This window comes from Poecile atricapillus, chromosome Z (genome assembly GCF_030490865.1).
Source record: "Poecile atricapillus isolate bPoeAtr1 chromosome Z, bPoeAtr1.hap1, whole genome shotgun sequence".
Lineage (NCBI taxonomy): Eukaryota > Metazoa > Chordata > Aves > Passeriformes > Paridae > Poecile > Poecile atricapillus.
The window spans coordinates 37347056-37368897 of NC_081289.1; the positions used below are offsets into that span (position 1 = coordinate 37347056).

At 36.5% G+C, this 21842-nt stretch overlaps 1 protein-coding gene across 4 annotated transcripts in view; it reads left to right on the plus strand.

The window, feature by feature from the left end:
* LOC131593015 (protein phosphatase 1 regulatory subunit 12A-like) overlaps positions 1-21842 on the plus strand; it is a 112178-nt gene that overhangs the window by 38827 nt on the left and 51509 nt on the right. For all 4 annotated transcript variants that reach the window (XM_058865154.1, XM_058865155.1, XM_058865153.1 and 1 more), the window contains exons 2-3: positions 4721-4851; positions 20911-21029. In XM_058865154.1, the coding sequence (XP_058721137.1) occupies positions 4721-4851; positions 20911-21029 (250 nt within the window). The remainder of the gene's footprint in view (positions 1-4720; positions 4852-20910; positions 21030-21842) is intronic.

A 21842-nucleotide genomic window follows, 5' to 3' on the forward strand; every position in this document is an offset into this window, starting at 1 on the left:
CTTTGTAATGGGTGAAAAATCAGAGTGAAACTAAATTCTGTTTCTCTGATAGTGGAACTAGGACATGAAGATTAATTTCAGAACAATGCTACTTCTCTGAACACAAAACCCATTTTAATATAACCAAAGCAAATAATTCTGCTTTAATCTGATAAATATATTTTTCTATCTTAATTTTTTTAATTTTAAATTAGAATTTCCTTTCTGATCCAGTTTAGATTCAATTTAGCACAATGTGTCAGCATAGCTGTAAGGGAGGGAGTGTGGGTATGTGATGGCAGAGAGACTAGGCAACCCAAGGCGAAGAGAATGGGAACCACTTTAAACCAGCTCTACTGCTTTAATTTGATTCTCAGGTACATTAGCAAAGATGTTCATGTTCTGCTAAGTCCTGTTGAATCCACTGGAAGTACTTCACTCGAAAAATCAAAAAGGGGGATAAACTATTCTAGACCCACTGTGTGAGGTCTTCCTCCTGTTTCTGGTATTCACATGGCAATTCAGAATGACTGTTTGACTTGTTTTATCCCTTTAATATATTCTTCTGTGTTCATATTTTTGACTCTCTTCTGTACCAAGAGTAAAAAGGAAAGAGAGTTAAAAAGGAGAAAATGAAATGTGATGGCAGAGGTGAAATACATGTTTGTTTTCCTAATAAATGCAAAATAATTTATGGAATTGATCAGAATACTAATCTAATCAGTAAAAGGGTAGGTTTTAATCTTATTGTGGAGAATGGAGATGAATTTTGCCAAAACTTATTTTAAAAAATGTAATTTCTAAACAGTACATGGTTAGTAGTACATGGTTACTTCATTAGATATTAATGAAAATCGGTAAAATTTGTAGCCCCATGTAAGGTGCATGGTGTATGGCTCTGCTTCATGTGTATGGGACAGTGGTCTTACAGATTCATTGCTTCTTTCCCTACAAGATTTCTGACTTTTAAAAAATAATTACAATAATTAATTGTTTTTCCTGTCTTTTGGGGAAGAGTGCTGTCTGCTGAATTCTTTGGGTGGTTACTCACTAATGAACCAAGCACTTCTGATGCTTCTTTTAAAACTATCTCTTTTAAGGCTACTGACTAACTTAGTTCCCCGTCACCTGTGTTCTTAACATGTGGTAGTATCAAGAGCCAGCTTTATCACCTGCTACTTGCACTGGAATACAAAGTCATGGCAAATACAGTTAAAAGTCTCCCATGTTCAGCATGGTATCTGGTTATCCCCTTTTGAGTATTTATGGGAAAAGGTTAAAATACTGTTTCCGGCACAAACTAGACCTACCTAGGACGGGTCTGTGTGGGAGCCAGGTGCTGTTGATTTTTGCTGGCCTTCGCAGTCTAAGTTTCAAGTTGTTGTACAAATGGAAAGTGGTCCTCTTTACTGGACTTGTGTGTACTTCCTTTTTCTTATCAGAAAAGGTAACCAGACTTTGTATTCTCAACTTTGCTTTGACTTTATGACTAATTAGCCTGGTTTCTAAATTGGTCCTCAAAGGAAACAAGGTTTATATGATTGCACTGGTAGCTGTTGTTCTGTTTGAGGCCCACTGGCTAACTTAGATCAAATTTGGCAGGATAATGAGTGCTTCATGCGGAAATGCCTTTCTACCCGTTGGTGAGGCTGGGGTTGAAAAAGAGAGAAACCAGTTCATGGGATGAAGGGAATCTTGTGTGTGAGTCCCCATGTTCTTCTTGCCCTAGGAGCTGGCTAGTGTGTGTGCTCTACAGATGTGTTTTGCAAGCGCTTGGGAAGGGCTTTAGGATGACCTGTGCTTTCACTAAGTGGTAACTGATGCTTCGGGTGGGAACTGTGGGTCATGACGGGAGAGACTGGGGCTAGGGGCATATGAGTGTGAAGAACTGAAATGAATCTTGAAAGGGCTGTAAGAGAGGTGGAAAAGGAGGACCTGCAGCTGTGTCCTCTGTTCAGATTCTGGGACAGAATTAATTGTGAGAATTTATCTTTCTGAGTTACTGCAGCATCAGTGGAACTCTGGTTATTTACATCTTCATGTACGTTGCCTTTTCCTTTGTAATAACTTGCAGGCTGGGATCTAGAAGGGCAGTCTGTTCAGAAGCTATTGCTTTAAGTTTATCATGCTGCTCCAACAAGCTTTCCTTTTGTGGTTGAGATGTCAGTCTTTAACAATGGAGGCACTTCTGACACTTGATAAATACTGCATTTAGAAGTGAGCAGTGCAGTAGAAATGAAAAAACATGTAGATAAAATTTCTTTTATAACATTTGTTCCTTGGCTTTCTGTCTTAAGGTACCTGATGACAGTGACAAGTGCCTTTCCTGTGGAAAGTGCTGAGAGTGTTAGGATCTATCCAACACCTGCCTATACTTCTGTTAAGAAGAAAAAAAGGACATGGAGACATAGGATGCAGTAGATTCGTGTTTTTCAGCAGTAGAATCAATTGCAATTTGTTTTATTAGACTTAAGATAGGTATTACCTTTTTGAGGACCGCAGTGAGTTTTAATAAAATATTTTTGGTTGTTATGAATATGCAATCTCTGATTAATACCTGATAAGTGTATTGAAGCTCTCCTGATTCTTGCCATGTATGGCACAATGAACTGCCCAAATTTGGTCAAATATTTTTAGGCACTTAGTCATATGTCTTTTAATGTGCTGCATATGTAAGCTTTTGGTTCACTTAGCAACAGCATTTTCTTGAGTATGTCTTGCCAGGTTTTCTCATGTGTACTTGAAAAATAAGCAAGGATTGTTCTATGTTGGGTTGTGTCACAACCAGATGGTTGGGGTTTTGTTTTTTGGTGTTGGTTTATGGGGTTTTTTTTTGTTAATAGTGCTAATCAATTTGAAGATAGCCTTTTTTTCCACAAATGATGAATTTTAGGGAACTTTAAGATAAGCATGCAGCATATTAATATTTAATATTAAAATACCTACATTTGAAAAATATTTCTGATATAAATTTATTTTCCTTATAATTAGGTGGTGAATAATATTACAGACATAAAATATCAGTAGTTTGACAAATTGAATATCCAGAAAAACTGGATGTATGACTATATATAGTTGATGTTTCTGTTATATGTAAACATCTGAGTTTCTTGAATTTGTTTTCCTCCTAAACTGATTAACCATGTCTTGCACTTGATTACTTCCTTAAGTTATAAAATGTCTTACAAAAAGAAGTGATTCTCTTCTTTCAGAGCTTATTATGAGTGTATAATCATTGTACACTGTTGATAAGTGGGAGAGACTGAAGACAAATATGCTTGACAAACTTTTAGTGTTTATTGCTGGAGTATGTTAAGAAACTAATTTATTAAAAGGACTGCTGATTTTAGGGATGAATATGACTATAAAGTTTTCAAGTTAGTTTTCAAGAATTCAAGAATGGGGTTTTGTTTTTAACTGTAAACCAAATAATGTAAGCACTGTATTGCAGTCTAGTTGCAGTCTAGCTGTACCTAACTAAAGCAAATGGAGTCAGAGAAGGATAATTTGTGGCTGGTTTTGTTTGGCTGATTACACTGGGAAGCAACATTCTCCTCATGGTGTAGCTGTTGCCTCAGCATTGCTGAGTGGAGGAAAGCTTCAGGATTCATCTTGGAACGTGCAATTGCTTAACCAGGGATATCCAAGTTGTTTTCTTTCCATAGTAAAACATGGTGTAATTTGGGTTTTTTTTTCAGAAGTATTCTGCAAAGTAAAATTTATACCTTAATTGCATTTCATTAGAGGCATAATTCCCTAGTAGGATTTAGGAGCCCAGGAGCAGAGGTTCTCATTTCAGCCTTGTGGCTAAGTAGTATTGTTGATTTATTAAGCTAAAAAATTAATACCAGTCTTGTGGGGTCTAGCTGCTTGGAGTTCTTGCTGCCCTGAAATGCAGAGGGACTTTTCTCTCAGTTGCTCTGCCCTTTTAAGGGTAGCAGGATAGAAGTTGGCAAAGAAAACTTACCGAACACCCTGTGAGAAAAATACTTGAACACGGAGAAGAAAGGCAAAGTAGGAGTCAGTCAATATGGAGGTCTGGAGAATGGCAGTAGTTCTGAATCTAAGCAATGCTGTTTAAGAGATGCGGGCAGATGATAATATTTTTGCAATTGCCAAAATGATACTCAAGTAAGTTTATAAACAAAATTGATTAATAGACTGTTAAAAGATTTATGGTGGTGTAGAAGATACTGCAGTAGAAAACAGTAGGGGGATCTTGAAATACTATGTAGCACCCCTTTATACTCTGTAGTCTCATCTACATTACAGGAAAAACAACATTATGGTATTGTTTTCAAAGTGCTTCCCTAGCTCTTAGTCACATTTCTACTTCATGGTGTAGCTGTTTATTCAATTTTAATATCCACTCAAGTGTCTGAGCTGGGCCTGGGATAAAGTGAGGACCTGAGGAACCACTTTGTACTGGAGAATAAGGTTTCAGTGAGGGTTGTAAAGGGCTTCTCAGAAAACCAGAATGCATTTACCTGAGAAAATAATATTTTTTTGCTTTTTTAAACTGTTTAAATTTTAAAAGTTTATAAATGTGAAACACTTGTTGTTTATCTCTCAGATTCTTTCTGTCTGGCTGTCAGACCACAACAAAGAAAGTCCACCTCCTCATCAGAACTGAAAATACTTACCTTTTCTCCTGAGGGTTTTGCTTAAAGATGCACAGGATTGTAGAACAGCTTTGATATTAACTTCTTAACTCTTTCTTTCTTTCTTTCTTTCTTTGTAGGCTTGTATAGATGATAACGTAGATATGGTGAAATTTCTGGTGGAAAATGGAGCAAATATTAATCAACCAGATAATGAAGGCTGGATACCTCTACATGCAGCTGCTTCCTGTGGATATCTTGATATAGCAGAGTAAGACTTTTTCCTCTATTTTTAAAATCTATGTATTTTGCTAATACATTGCTAAAGAGACAGTAGAAGCAGATGGTATTCATAAATTGTGTTTTTAGTTACCTCTGGGATGTGTAGTGAGGATGAATGCTTTTATGTTGTCTATTGATTGTGAAGTGTGTTGCATTTTCTCTTCCTAGTTTTTTTACATTGCATATTAGGTAGATACAAACATAAGACTGCCTATGACTGTCAGATTATTTCTTTATATTATTATTTTCTGTAGAAAGGTTTTTATAGGGGAAGGCACAGGGACAATGTTCCAAATTACATTGATTACTAGTCTGAAACATTATCTTGGGATGTCTATGTGTAGGAGGTAAGTTTTACAGTTGTATTTGTAGTCTTGAACCATTTGTTTTTCAGCTATGGTGTAGGACAGTTGACTAGTTATTTTGGCTGTGGAGCAAAAGCCTACAGTAGAAGCTAGATGTCTGTTTCAGTATTAGTTAAAACTTACTCACTGAGTTCCAGAAGTGGTTTTGTTATTTTTGGTCTGTTGAAGGCCACTGAAGGTGTGCTAAAATCAAATTTTTTGAGAGGTTGTTTGAGCCTGAAATTATTCTTCTGAGAAAATGTGCTGCATATGTTGTTCAGCACACTGTTGTTGCAGTTAAGCAGGTAATAAAGTATTTTTTAAAACCCTTTGAGTAAACACAAAATTAATTAATTTCACCAAACTCATTGTGACATCTGATCCAGTATAAGATTTGGATAAAATAGAAAGTAGTATTTTATCGTGTAATTATGTACTAATTGCAGCAGTGAAGAATGAAAATTGTGAGTGTTTTGTGAGTTTGAGTTTTTCTTACTGCAGTCTAAAGGGCAGTGAAAAATTCTGGGTACTCTAGTATACCATTTTCCCTGGGATTTTTTTTTTTTTTTTTGAGGCGTTCACCGGGTGATGTGCTTCATATATCCTTGGTATACCCGGGGCACTGTGTGTCCACTAACTTTGCAATCTACCTATGCAGGTGTTTGATGCTGTAATCCCCCTTTCATGAGTATTGGAAGTGTTTATACTTCTTGACTATACTATAACAAGAATTTCCCTGCAAAATGAGATAATATAAGCCTTTCTTCAGTTTAGTGGAGGCAAAACACCTGTATTTATTCAACAATAGGAAAAAGTTTAGTTAAGTGATCTTGATGTGTCGTTGCAGCCAAACATAGGCACTTGTTCAGGAAAGAGACAGCAATGTCCCTTGTCCTCTGAACAGTTTTTCACTATTGACTTAGATATCTGTTATCTAGCTGGTTCTTATTCTCTCAGATTGGAGCAGAACCTCTCTATGTATTTTCTATGGGTAGCTTTTAGAGAAATGGGATTATTGAACTGTAGTCCTTTGGGATGTGAGACATCTAAGATGTTGGAAGAACAGTGTTTCTAAGGTGCATGGAGTTTTGAAGATCAACTGTTGAAACAAACTTCCATATACAGCTGAGACTTGAGTGTAGCAATATTTATATCTGATGAGGCACATGGAGCTTAGATCTTTAGACTGCTTCTTCAGGATCTCAGCTTCAAATAATTTACAAAAATGAATTCTATAAACCACAATTTGCAGCTGAAGCAAAACTGGGGGAAGGTGAAAGGAAGATACAACAAACTACAAGAGATTAGAAATTTCATTTTTATTTGGTCCATAGTATGTGCTGGATCCGTCATCTGCTTTAGTGAGGATGCATTCCTGGGAAGTGTGAGAATATGTGTTTGTGCACATCTGTGACTGAATCCCATATATTTTACTTATAGCACCTATTTTTGTGCAAGAGAGAACACAGAGAATGAGTTCCGTTGTTTTCTAAGTTTGTTAATAAAAGGCTGGGGGGAGAGTCTCACCTGTGCTTCCCTTTCTCACTCTCCTGTGGAACTGCTTGTTGCACAGCTTTGTAGTGCTTCTCAAACTGGGGACTTGGTAATCTTGTTTCTGCTTCTTCTGTTTCCATCTTAAGTTTTCTTAGGGCTTCCTTCCTTCCTTCCAACTACTTAGTTGGAATTTACTTACTAAATAGCACAACTCTTTTAAATCGTCCAAATTTGTAATCTGACATTTTGTATTTTTAAATTCGTAAGAAAAATATTACATGATAGCATGCTTTGATTAGTTCAGGCTTGCATGTCTCAAAAATCTGAAGTTATGTTTAAGAAAGGAACTGAACTAGGAGAATGTAATTCTAATCTTAAAATTGTAGAGTATTTGAGTTGGCAGGGACCTTTCATAGGACATCTAGTCCAACCCCTCCGCAATGAGTAGGGGCATCTATGACTAGATTGGGTTATTCAGAGCTATGTTCAACTTGGCCTCGAATTCCAGGAATGGGGCATCTGTGACTTCTATGGGCAACCTTTTTGGGCGTTTCACCGTAAAATCATTTGCATTGGAAAACACTTCAAAGGTCATGGAGTCCTATGTTTGTCTGAACACCACCATGACAACTAAACCATAGTAATCGAAACATTCCCTCTTTCAATTTGAAGCCATTTCCCCTTTTCCTGTTGCTACATGCCCTTGTTAAAAGTTCCTCTCCAGCTCTTCTGTAGGCTCCTTCAGGCTGCTATAAAATATATATATATGTGCTCTAATGTACACATTACTCTTAAGTAGTCCCTGCTGCTACTCAGATGGTCCTGAGTGAGTGCACCCATGTGCTGGAGATCTGCGAGAAGTACAGAATATGGAGGTGGTAATGAGCTTTTCTGAAAAAAACTGGATATCTCAGGGAGCCACCACTTCAGCAATGTTTTTGCCTTGGTCCCATGCTAGTTGTTAGTGGGCTGAATTTGTGGCATGGCCTCCCACTTGTTGGGATTTTATTTTGCTCTGTACTGTCTGGTCTGTGGGCTTGTCATTGCAGGTGTAATCCCTGTCCCTGTTATCCTGCACTGTGTTCACCACTCTGTGACAGCTTCTCCCAGCAGTACCTCCTGTGTCATTTCGGTTTTCTGCTCCTTCAGAATATTCTCTTGAATATGCTTCCTGTCTCTTCTAAAAAAATGCATCTTCCACTTTAAGAAATGTTTGTCTTACAGAAGGCCACTTCAAGTGAAATGCAGTAGAGAACATGGTTTGATGTGTAACAAAGTGTCAGCTGCTTGCAAAGGGGGAGGTGTGCTGTAAAAGTAAAATTTCTGGTATGGAAGACAACTGCTCCTGTTGTTTCTGACATCTGTAAATGCTGGGAGTGTTTCAGCTTACTGGAAATTCTTGGAACACTTTAATTTTAGAATTGTCAAATTAGTTCGCTGTTCATCTAGTTTATGATTATGTAAGTCAACTTACAAGCAATTGTAATATAAATACATTTTAAATCAAAATTCTTCAACATTGCCATAACAGGTGGATGTTGTATAGTATGTTCTCTTTTCTGTTCTCCATTATTTTTAAAGCTTTGGAAAACTTTATCCAAATAAGCTTTTTTTTCACTAATTTGTTAGTGTGAATTAAGATGTCAACATGAACTGCTTTGTAAAATTATAGTTATGTGAAAAGAAACTTGAGGAAAGGAGGACTTGAACAGAAATTTTGTGTGCGTTCTTTAAGATGGTATTTAATGGGTAGGACCCTTAAATTCACCTTTGTACGACTCTTTCCTTGTGTATAATTATTTTATCTGATCGATATCTTCTACAGTAGAAAGGTTTCTATAATATTTCAGTATCAGAGAATAAACAAATAACTTTTTGAATGCAAAAAAAAGTAGTGGGGGAGGGGAAAATAGTGCGAAGTGGCATTTAAGAAATACTTTTTAAATGCTTACTTTTTTTATTTCTCTCTGCTGTGTATTGCATCAGATTGGAATAAATCTGAAGTAGTAGAAGTTTCTCTTTTGTTCAATAATTAAAATTTGTGTTAAAAATTATTATCTTGTGGGCTTTGTAGGATGCTTAGTTGTGAGTGTGTAGTTGATGTATTTTGAACCTTGTTTGCAACTGTTCAGAGGCTACTGTACAGTCATACTACTTAAATAGGAATGCTTTTCAATTCTACCCGGTATGAAAGTTGCATCTTCCAAGAAGTGTAAGAAAAGTGTTTTTCAAAACTAACATAAAGTCAGTGGCAGTTACAGTTTTGTTGCAAAAAAATCCCAAAAACCAAAGCAGGAGAGAGATGTCTGCAGAAGGACGAATAGCATTTTCATACCTTTATGTAGTAGATATTACAACAGTTTGACAAACGTTGCTGTAGATACTAAAATTCCTCTTGGGTTCAAGGGACGATAAATCCATGGAGGGAGAATACATTAAAAAAATACTAATGCGGAATACACGCATATAAATGGAGTCTGATTGAGAAAGTCCATGGAGGTAGTTGGAAAGATATTATATGAGAAGTAGTATGTATTTGCTCTGCTTTTAGTCTCCTTGGAGATCATATGTCTTGAGACGGGCTAGGTGTCAACTGGATACTGACTCTGTATAGTAGCTTTTATGTTTGAGAAGCATGTTTGATACCTGTAGTTTGATACCCATACAAATCCTAAGACTTAACACAGTTTCAAAATACACCTCCTTTATTTAAGAGGTTTTAAAGGCTGAAGCATATGATTACAGTCATAAACAGAAAAACATCTCAAGTTCAGAGTCTCCTCAATCAATTTATTTAAGAAGAGAATAGTAGTTTGACCAACTCTGCTGCTGTAAAACACAGCTCACTCACTTTTCCTTTCTGCCCAAAGCTTCCTATATTGTATATCCCCTCCTTCCCCTAATATTTAAAGCAGACTTTAAAAGGCTTGTATGTAACCACAGGCTTGCTGCTGACGCCCATCTGTTTTTCCAGACTCCAGACACCTGAAAGTGAACCCAGCCAAACTTGTTTGCTGAAGCCTTTTCAAACCACTGTCCCAGGATCTCCCTATTTTAGTAACAGTCCATTATGCTAAATGAGTGATCCTTGTCTGATAGACAGAAGACTCTGAGACAATCCTGCAAACCTGTAGTTGGATATCTAGATGTTCTGTCTGAGACAATCCTGCAAACATGTAGTTGGATATCTGGATGTTCAGTGATAAGTGGTTTTCTTACAGCTCTAATTGCCGTGGGGGGACTGCTGTGGGTGCTGCCTGGTTGTGATTCCTTCCTGTGGTACAGGACCAGTGCTCACCTGGCAACAGCTAGTCAAAAGAATTCAGTGGAGTTGACAACATGATTAGAGTGATCTAACTTGAGACTATTGCAGAAACAGACAGATACTCACTTCCACCCTTGGTTTTACCTCCTCCACCTTCCCTCTTGCGTTATCTAATGATCGCACAACAGTGTGGGAACTATAGGCATAAGAATAGCCTTCAGGGGCTTTGGAGGCTTTATACTCTTTTGGATCACTGAGCTGACCTGGCTTGCCAGCAGCACTTGGCATAGATATACAGGTAAAAAAAAAAAAAAAGTCTAAGCTGCTTTTCAGACATATCTTGTACTTCTGATCAGAAGCCTGGCTGAGTAGGGCTACCTGTTCAGTAGTGGAGTCCCATGCTTCATCTCACACCTCGTGAGCCTGAACCACTTGGTACTGTTCAGTGGTCTTTCATGATATCTGAGGATGTTGGTGCCGCAAAGTATGTTTCAAAGCAGTAGTTTTTAATCCATTTTCTCTCAAGGTATCAATAATTTGATCATCTGAAGCTATTTCTTACTAATGAGTTTTTAATCAAAACTCTTTTGCTGTAACCCATTTTAATCCTAAAGAGCAAAACATTACTTAGGCAAAGCACAGTAATAAAAATGTCAGGGATGGCTCCTATCTCCTTCAGCTTGGTTCCAAGTTACGGTTTTAATTAAGTGAGTAGGAAGTGATATTACTAGTGATACATTCAGAAATGTATGTTCAGAGAATAATCAGAAATTTGTGTTTTTGTATGACAAGGTAAAGCTTGTGGTCTGAAGTGCACCCCAGGCAAACTGATGATACAAACTTGTATGGGGTTTGGTCATAAAGAGATGCTACAAGGTAAAGGGATGTTTTGGTCAGGATCCAAAATGTTTATTTGAATACTAGGAAATGTTAACTGGAGGTGTAGAATTAAAAGGAAAAGCAAGCAAAGATGAAATATCATACAACCCACTCAAGAAAATGAGGACTTCAGAAGGATAAAACATACCATGTGACAGAATAAAGACAGGGAAAGATATATTCCCAGCCAAGGAAAAACAGCTCTTCTAGAAGGATGACTGACTATTACAAGTTGATACTGGTAAAGTTGCAGTGTTTGTTTTAAGAGCTGTGAAAAGGTCACTGCAGACTTCAGAAGATTGTTTTACTTAATTTCCATTTTCTGCCTTCTTTCTGGAAAAACAGATTGGGAAAAAACATGTCCCCTAGTCTCCTCTCCCCCCAGTGAAAAGTATGGTGCTCTGTGCAACATAAAAGTTCTTCCTTCTCCAGACTTGTATCGGTTATCTGCAGGGATAAAGCTAAATTCTGTTAGATAAAATAGTGGACAGACTGGGAGAAGATCAGTGAGATAGTATCAGTTGGCATTTCCTTTTATGAAGATGTACTGTGGCAGTGTCCTGTTTCCAGCATGTTTTTGCTGCGTATACATATGTCCTAAGAATAATGAAACACTAATGTAATTGCTAAGGTTGATGGTGAAGTTCCCTTTTTGAAATCATGTCATTATATGGTAGAGTTTAATCTTTTCTACTGTGTAGCTGTGATCTGATGTGTAGGTAAAACCCAGCTGACAGAAATACACAGTAAAATATGGTTGATGGGTTAGAGGAAACTATAGGATTTAAATGATTTTCATATATATTTGTTCAAGTGTGGGAGTCAAGGAGAGCTGGTCACTGTATAATACATGAAGTATGTGCTCTATAGCTGCCTTCTTTCAGACTGGATTACTGTGTGCATCTCTACTTGTGACTAAATGTTTTTAGTTAGTGTATTAGTATTTACTAAGTGTTCTTGTTCTTCTAAGGGTAAATGTAGTAGAAATTAAGTTCAGAGATACCTTCATCAGGAAAACTATTTCATGGAAAGTATCTTTTTTTCTTTTAATACAGTTTAGCAGTTAATTCAGTCTAATGAAAGGTTAAGGGACTGATGCCTGTTGTAATGCTCAGAACCCTCTTAGTTTTTGGCTGAAAAAGAATTTGAAAATGGAGATGTTGTCTAAAAAAACATCCTGTTTTGAGAAGTGAAATAGGAGAGGTCTTACTTGTTTCTCACAAAACTTTGGTTTTGTTGGAATCCTGAGAACAATTTAGAGTAGAATTCTTACATGTGAATTCTGAAGTTGAAGGTGATACATATGGAAAACATACAGAAGTGTGATAGATACGGAAACTTGAGAGCTTGGATAGACTCACAAGAAACAACACTCAGGTCCTTGCTGTCTGATAGCTTGTAACTGCCCATTAAGTTCCTATTTTCTATTTAGGGCTAGAACATAGGAGAACAGCTCTAGGTAGATACAAGAGCAACCAAGTTCTGAATTGCACAAAGGCTTGGTGAGTATGGCATACTGTCACACATGGAACCCTCATCAACCAGTTCAAAATTGCTATATAACAGAGGTGGTGATAGATTCTCTGTAGACTGTGGAATCTATGGAATTATTAGTGCTGTTGACCACTGAATATAGTATTCATTGAGTTATCTGATAGAAGAATAATTTAATTTGCGCTAAAGTTGGTTTTGAGGATTGTTTTCTAGGAGAAAACAAGGTTGTGGTATAGATTGTCATCTCTGTCCATCTCAGTTTTTATTTTCTTCCAGCTTTTACTTGAGCGGTTTTCTCTGTTGTGAGTTTGACCCTATTCTAGCACATACAGTAGACTTTCTAGTGACACTAAAGCAATTTATGACCTACTTATCCTGTCTTAAAGCCATGTCTTTTGTTGGCTAGCCTAAACTACGTCATTTCAGTGCAAATGATCCTAATCTGCATCTGTTTTTCTAGTCTTATCCCTGACTGAGGCAGGATAAAAGATATTTGAATTCCTCTAAAATGCATGTAGATGTAGCCATGATATCTCTAGACACATAAGGGTTGCTGTGCATTGATGAAAGTGAGTTATTTGGGTACAATTCAGATACTACGTCACAGAAATGTGAGGGTTTTCTATAAACAGTGGATATGACAGGAAAAAAGTATAAAAATTGAATTATTTGAAACCTCTATTTCAGAAAAGATACTACTTATCAAATTTGAATGAAGAGTAGGACTTTAGTTTGGAAGAGGAGTGATTTCAAGGAAATTCAAAGAGGACTGAACATGTAAACAATTGCTATGTAGTGCAGATTGCTGGTATCTAAGAAGGGGTCAGACTAAGTTCAGTACTACAGAGTGATGCTAGAAACTGCCCTGTGATAGTGATGTTGCTTTACAGAGAGGTCTGCTTACTATATTATTATGTCATGTAATTACAAATAAGTTCTGTAATGTAATATGCTAAGATCTGTTTAACACAGGAAAAGAATTGATCTCGGTTTGATTTTTTCTGATATAAATGCGAGCATGTGGCTTTTGGAGAAAAACAAGCCTGTGAGGTCCATACTCGTAACTTCTGCTGAAATAGAAATCAACATGTTAAATCATTATTTTTGATGCTACTGTACCCAAATATAGCAATGCTGCTTCTGGCAGAAGGCAGGAGGGATAGTGAGCTTCAGGAAGGATCAACTCGTGTTAGCTGAGGAAAGCAGGAAGCAGCATGGTCTTCCTTCTCCTTTCTCCTCTTCTGCCTCCATGCCGCCTTTTCTTCTCAATCAGTGTAACTCAATCCCAATTGTTCATCTTGATGACAGTTCTGTAAATCGCCACAAGTGCTTGGAAACTTGCTATGGGAAAACATTGCAAGCATAGTGTTGTCAGCTGGAGTTACAGTATGACCTCTGCAGCTGTACGAGACATTTTTCACACTTGGCCTTCACTTTTGCACAATATGCTGCAAACTTCAAAATGAACACTTGTTCAGGAAATGACATTGTTCATTAAAATAACATTTGATACGCACTTTAAAAATACTTCTTTTGCTTCATTTCATTCCTGCAGAAATTTTTGCCCTATATTCCTCCTGGCAATGCCAGGCTCCACTTCTGTTTTTTCTTGCGTGCTGGTTTGTTTGGGGTTTTTTTGTGGTTGGTTGGTTTTTGGTTTGTTGTTTGGGTTTTTTTAAATAAATATGCCGTAGGTTTCCCTGTATGGCTTTCTCTGTGTTTTCTACTTTACTTTCTTCATTCAGTGTTTCTTTTCACCTAAATGTTGCTCTGCCACCTCTTTCCCTCTATGTGTAGAAGATAAAATATGAAGGCTTAGTTGCTTTTCAGAGGCTGCAAGTAGGAATTTTTTCTGTTACATCTTTGCAGTATGTAGCTGGCCACCTACGTATAAATATTTCTAGAGCTGGCTTCTTTCAGAGGTTTCTTGGAACACAAGAGGACTAAAACTAAGCACATACTGTTATCTACAGTTTCTTTTATGCTCCTGCGTACCAAGAAGAAAGACAGATGGGATTCTACTTAGTGTGCTTCCTTGTGCATGCAAGTTGCAGTGGAGGCTGGGAACAGCCAACTATGCAAAATTCAGTGGTGTGTTGCTATGTTTTGGAATGTTGGCTTCATAATCATAAATATGTATTTTTATATAGGTACAATATTTTAGAAGTGATTGAAAGTACTATTTACATAGGAAGACTTTTTGTTTGTTTTTTTCACTACTTTGATAGCTTTGGGAATATTTGACAATTTTGAAGCAAAGATGTGTGTCAGAGATGCCTTCATGAGAGCTTCACGAGAGAGAATCAGAAGTTGGATTTGATGCTGTCTGCAAGACCTGTTGCATATTGAGGGACATAAAAAAGTCTTTGCAGACTGCTTAATTATTTGGAAAAAATGATACATGCTTTAGTCTGGATTATCCTGATGAAAATTGAAAATAAATGTCTCCTTCTATTTGCTTAAAATCTTTCGGCCATTTTTTTCTCAACTATTTTATGTTACTTTTTTTTAAGCATCTCTAGCTATCAGAAATTCTTGGATTGTACAAGAGGAAATCATAAATTTACCTCCGGTGTCTTGCTGATATTAGCTGTCTTAAAATCGTCACTCACGTATTTCAGGATAAATAATTGTCTAGTTATGCCAAATAACCCTAATTGGTCTGATTTAACTTGGTGTCTTGCATAGCTACTGTTCATAGGGGGAGCATTCCTTTTTAGAATGCGCTGCAGCATTCTTTTTTCAGAAGAGGAATATGTGAGTGAAAGTCTTCCGGATTTTGGAAAGCAGCATAACCTTAAAAATGCCTGAATTTTTTCATGATTTGATTTAAATTTAAATGCCATCACAGAAGCCTGTCTTTCTTGTGCCAGTCTCTGTTCAGTTTTAAATGTTCAGAGACAGAATGTTGAAGCACAGCAGTGACTGACAGTGTGGGATGGCATTTTGTAGAGTGCCTGAATAAGACATCCCTGTGGGTTTGCCTTTGTTTTTCATGTCATTTGATTTGTTCTCCTTTGGTCTTAAAATCATGCAGGAGAAAGGATTCTAGGGCCACTTAAATGGCTACAGCTTCGGTTCCAATGGTGAATTTGGAACCTTTGTTTTCTTTTATAAATCATAGATTCAGAAGAGAGAGCCACACTAGTACCTGAGGTGTGGAGAAAGGAGGTTGAGGAAAGTTACCTGTAGGATGTCTCTTAAAAGGGAGAGGAGAGTCCCCCGTGGTGCAGAGCGGGTGCTGTGTGAGGGGTCCCTGCCCATGAAGACAGGACTCCTCCGCACCTGGCGAGACCTGCCATCACCTGCGCCGCCTTGCACACATTGTAACACTCTCCACAGAATGCTTATAGGGATTACAACATCGGTTTCCAAAACCGTGAAGTTGTGGCTTTTTATCATTACATTTATCTGGGGTGTGAATTACATGTTCAAAAGTGAGTATAACATTGTGAGGGTGCATGAGGGACTGACTGAGGGGTGGCTGTACACTGGCTGTTCATACCTATTCAGCCAACTATGTGTTTTCTGTGGCACTTGCCCACTGCCAAAAGGGCATATTTATAGAGTGTACCACAGTATTTAGCATAATGGTACTCTATTGCTACTGGATTTGCTTCATGTTAAGACATTCAAGAAAAATAAAAAGACCAGTCCTTTCTTCAATACCTTGTTTTGAAAAGTGTATCCTTATAATTCAAGAATCACATAGAAGCTATAATCCTATCTCTCAATATGTTGTCCATACAGGTATGTACACCTTTGCTTACCAGGACTTTAAGTGTTATTTTTTGCTGACAGTTAAATACCAAAAAAACCCAAACGGATAAAACCAGACCAAAGTAAAACTACATTTGGAAATGACATGTAATCTTGAGGTAGCATTTCTACCTTGTCTGACGTAATAACAACATTGTTAGGAAATCAGAGTGGAACTCTTTTACAGTTAGAAAATATTTTAAGAAATATTCCCAGACATTTAAAGCAATAGAAGGTCAGAGAATGATCAGGTTTTACAGTTTCAGTGTACTTCAGCTTTAACAAAAATTGGAAATAGCAATGTTAAAATTTTATATTTTTTATTTGTTAAATGTCTCTTGACAGTCTGCCAGAGTTATAAATGTATTTTTATCAGTTATATGAATGTTTTACAAAGATGTACTTTTAAAAGTGCTTCGGTGCTTTTTATTTTTAAAAAGGCAATTAAAGTACGTATTCCAAAAACATCAGTTTTTAATTTTTTCATTGTTTGTTTCTTCAAATGAGGGTTTACACAGCTGCATGAATACAGTGATACTTTTTCAGTCTCTGGCTCCCTGTTATCATTCAGTTAAGATATTCATGGAATGAATTTAAACTCCACCATGTATGGATTTTATTTTAAACCAGCTGGGTTTAGCTGAAATCTTAAATGTTAGCTAATTAGTTAAAACTCCTTGGCAGACCAATTGTGCTGTTAGCTGGGGCCCCCACTAGCAGTTAGGACATGTTTCCCAGGAAGGACACACTGAGCATGTTTATTTAAAATATATATGTAACTTTTTTTTTAGGCAGGACCCTCTCATCATTTTAGGAGTCAGAAGCTGCTGTCCAGTCTTGTGAGCAGTCTGATGGGACCACTTGTTTGTACTAGTGAGTCTCCAATGAGCTCTGTAAGCACTTTGTAATGAACTGAATCAGTTCAAGGGACGCTTCTCTGCCCTTCCCTCCGCTTGCCACCCTTCTGGTGACCTTCAGGTTCAGCCAGTACTTCAAGTTAATTATATCTGTAATAACTTTGCAAACTTGTTTCCAGGTACTGTGAACTGGGCCAAGGTTCCAATGTAAACATATGCCCCTCTTTCTGGTGCTGAGATAAGTAATATGAAAATGCTATCTGCAGTATATGCTGTTACCCAAGTTGTAGCATCTTCCAGATTCTTAAGTTCTAAAGTCAGAGATATGACTCTGTATACAAAGTGTCTTCAGAGAGAGGTGTTTTCCTGTCTTTTTGTCTATATATGCATTTTATTAACAGATGTATGCACACACACAATTCAGTTGTAAGGGTTTTTTATTGGTTTGGGATTTTTGGGGGGGATTTTTCAGAATGTAGGCCATGTTGCTAGTTAAAATTTTTTATTTCCAGTTCCTGGGATTGGTTTTGGTGTGGACTGTTTGGCTTTTGTAGAGTAATCTCAGAAGGTTAGTTTGTATTGTCTCAGATATACTGAGATTCCAGCCCTTTATTTGTGATATAAAAATGTATTTTTTCTGAAAGGGTGGGAGAGTATCTATGTTTCATAATAATTCTAGAAAAAGAAATGTCTGCAGTTTTTTTCAAGTAGTTAATTTCAGTTTTCAACAGCTATTGAGGAATATACAGCAGTGACTCCTAATAGGAAAATATCTCAATTAGAGGTATTTTTGCCTTCATAAAACAATGGTATTGAAAAGCAAACTTGTTCTTCCAGTCTTACCCAGGCTGCATAATCCTTGTCATGGAAATACCAGGACAAAAGTATCAGGAATTATTTTATTTTCTTTTCCTGCTTTTGTCTCTCCTAATATTCCTAGGATACTTATAGTTCTCTATATTTAGACCACAAGAGTCTAAAAGCTGTACCTTTAGCTTCAGTGTTAACACTTGAAAGCTTTAACTCGATAAAAGAGCGTGGTTTGAATCAAACTACTGTTTCTTTGTCATCTATTTAGATTTAGAATGAACACCTTCCATTACATTATATAGATTATCACTAGATTTTCTGAATTATTCTTCTGTAGCTGTCTGTTGGACATGACCATTTTTGAGCAGGTGAATTTCAAAAGATGCAAACTCAATTGCTATACCAAAAGGTTTAGTAGGAGATGGTGGAAATCTTTCATGTTTTCACTTTTTTACTGCTTCCAAAATTACATAAAGGACCCTTTTTCTAGACATGGTGTCAAAAGGCATGGTTCTGGACTTTTTATTACACTACTTCAATTTTCTTTTCAGTGCATACATGTAGGTGTATAAATTAAATATCTGTCAAGGTAATGAAGTTAGATTATGTTTGCTTGCTTTAGAAAGATGAAATTTCAAGATGAAGGTAACATCTGCTTTAAAAATGTAAAATACAAGCTGTTGTTTGTATACATTGTTTGAGTTTTTTCCCCAAAATATAGAAGTCTTAATATATGCATACATGCCTACACATAATAATGCACTGCTGCATGTGAAGATTTTAGTATATGGTACCAGGATAACTGAAATGTCAAATACACTCCTATTTGAAGTCATGCTTTAAGTTTTAATTAGTTTGCAATACAATTCATTTGAGAAATAATTCTTATGTAAACAGCAAAATCTTCTCATATTTCTCAATGTTCTTTCACTTAATTTATTCAAGGAGGTCACTGTTAATTTTTTGAGAGGGATGGCAGCAGAGAGGCCTAGTTGGAGTGGCTGAAGGAAGGTTGGAAAAGTGTTGTCACTTCTTTGGCAAGGTGTGTGCTGCCTTTCATCTTTGTTGTGTGACTTCCATCCCTTTAAATCCTGTGAACTCGGAGCAAGTTCACCTATCCTTCCTTTGCTGACCCAGGAAAACCAAAGCCCTGTAAGCACCTGCAAAAGGAAAATCAGATAACTCTACTTCTCCAACCCTACTAATCCCCTAGCACTGCTGATCTGATTTTGATCTGTAAGCAGCTTCATTTTGAAGTCTGCTTTAAAGGATCAATTGATTGTGAAGTTGTCCATCTATAGCAATAAGTCTTTAAAATGCTATGCTGGCCTTTTATTCATTACCTACACTTTTTTATGCATTCCTTCTTTTATCATAATTATAAATTATTGACCCAGTTGACCAAATACAACTGCTTCAGTGAGATATGTATTTTCCTTACAGAAGTGGTTTAATTTTCTGCTAGAGGTACTATGTGTAAATACATAAAAAAATAGGTTTTTTCTGTATTAGAATGTAAACATTGAAAGAACATGAATATTCAGTTGGATTCTTTTAATAAACATATTTTTGTAAGTGGTTGATTTTGACTTTGTGAAAAATTTGATTTCCCCACTGCTGTTTCTGCCTGTTTAGCAAACACCTGCATAGCAATTAACTGATCTTTGACCTGGGGGCTGTTTCACTGTTAATACAACTAGTATTGTTGAGAAACATTGTTCCTCTGTACTAATTTTTCATTCCTGCTGAAGTTCAGTCCTTTAAAATGAGAGAGGTCAGAGTGAGAGCGCAGCACCCTTTCAAGAAGAACAGTATACAACCAACATGATATACCAGCATCAAAGTTGTTGTTGGCAACTGATGATGCATATGCCAGGAGATAATGCTTGCATTTCTGGGAGTTTTCATTTTGTGATATACTTGTTCTTACCACTTCTTGATGTAATTATAGAGATATAGTAATAAGTGCTATTTAAAAGTCATACATTAAAAAAAAAAACCTGATATATAAGAGTATTTGATTCTGAGTTACTGATTAAAGAGAACAGATTCCAGCTATCTAGGACGATAATTAATCAGCAGAAGTTAAGCAGTAATAAAGTATTTCAAAGCACTTGTATTAGTGTTGGGTTAATTTTGTGATTGTCTTCTGCATAATTTGGCATTCCGTAATAGTGAAGGTAGGAAAGCACTTTTTATTTCATACATGTGTTATGATGGATGATGGATTCTTCAGTATATCCTGACTTTTTAATTTATTTTTTTTTTGCTCAGATATATGGAAAATATGAATTAAGCTGGGCAAGGCAGGAGGTGTGTTTGCAGCTTTTTGCTTGTCTTGACTCCTGTCATGGCTCAAAGTAGTGAATTTTTTAGATAAATGGAAATATTATGTGAGAAACTGCAAGACTGTTGACCAATTTTAATTGTTCATTAACTGTAGCTTGAAAATAACTTCATAGGCTTCTTCTAGCTAAATAATATAATACTTTTGTGACCTATTTTTGGAATTGATCCTTTGATGTAATTAGGAATTGAGAATTTTGGGCTCTTGACTCCTGAGACAGTAACACATTAAATAAGAAAATACAGTGGGATTGAAATGTGTAAAGTACGGTTTTCTTTCTCCCCTTTGCCTCCTTACCCACCACCAAAAGCTGACTTTACGAATACTTAGAAGAAGACATGGTTTTGTTTTTATTAATTTAAGAAGCTGCCAAAGAGATCAGGAGTTATCATTTCGGCAAATTGTGGGAACATTATGTGCCACTGAATTTGTGAGTTATAGGAAAAGTGGCTGAGTAAGAGGAGGTAATGAGAATTGGTGGTTCCATCCCTGTTCACCTTGTCATCACTTTTGGTCATTATCTGGCCATTTTCTTCTTTCAGTTCTTCCAGCTATGTCAGTAGTCTTTGTGTCAAACGGCAGACCAGAAGGCTATTTGTATTACTGCGCATTAGGATGAAAAGGCATAGGGGTATTCATAGGTTGCAGACAGTCAAAAGGGTTTGTACTTACATGCAATATAAATGTTTCTGTTAATTGTATGTGTGCATATATCCTAGTGGCTGCTATTTATTTTATTTTTTTTTTTAATCAGCTTTGTTGTGTTATTTACAGGCTTTTTTTCTTTGTCTATTGGCAGGTATTTAATTAGTCAAGGAGCACATGTAGGAGCTGTAAATAGTGAAGGAGACACTCCATTAGATATTGCTGAAGAAGAGGCAATGGAAGAGCTGCTTCAGAATGAAGTAAATAGACAAGGTAATTTTTGATGCAGTAGGTTGTTGTATTTATGGACACTAAATGTAGTATGAAAACTTGGGCTAAACTGTGGCTGTTAAAGTGAATTTGTTTTCTAAAGAGAGTTGGTTAATACAGAATGCACAGTGTTTAAGTGTCTATCTCTTAAAATGGATTTACATCATTTAACAGTAAACTAGTAATTGTTTCAGGCTTAGCCCAGTTTTAATTTATATGCTTAAACCCATTTAATGCCCAAAAGAAATGGTAAAAAGAAACTGGAAGACATGATCTGCAGACATGACATGACACCTACTGATACACAGGAGCTGACAGTTGCAAAGGGTTTGAATCAGTTAATTGGTAGTGTTAACAGAAATTTGATTAGCAGTTTTTACAGTTAACACAAAACATCAGATTAGACAATTGTGTGTATTTTTTGTCTGTATTACCATTTCTCTATTTTACTTAGTTGTTCTCTTTTCTAACAGTACTGTCAGTCTTTGCTTGAGAGTTGCTTCTGGAATGCACCTCAGCCTAGATTTTTTTATGGTTGTTCTTGAAATGCTTGGTTATACTGATGTGCAATACTAAATGACTGCAGTAGCTTCTTATGAAACTGAAATTACTTGGGGAATGAACTCTTCCAAAATCTCTCTTTTATATGTTATTGCTTTTTTAAAAAGAAATATTTTGTTATATGGGATTTTACATATATTTTTATGGTGCAGATATTCAACAATACACGGTAATTTTTAGTCCTTTGCAAGTTTAATTAAATTATTTTGAACAGCCCAATTATAAAATTAGCATAATGCCACAGCACTGAAAATT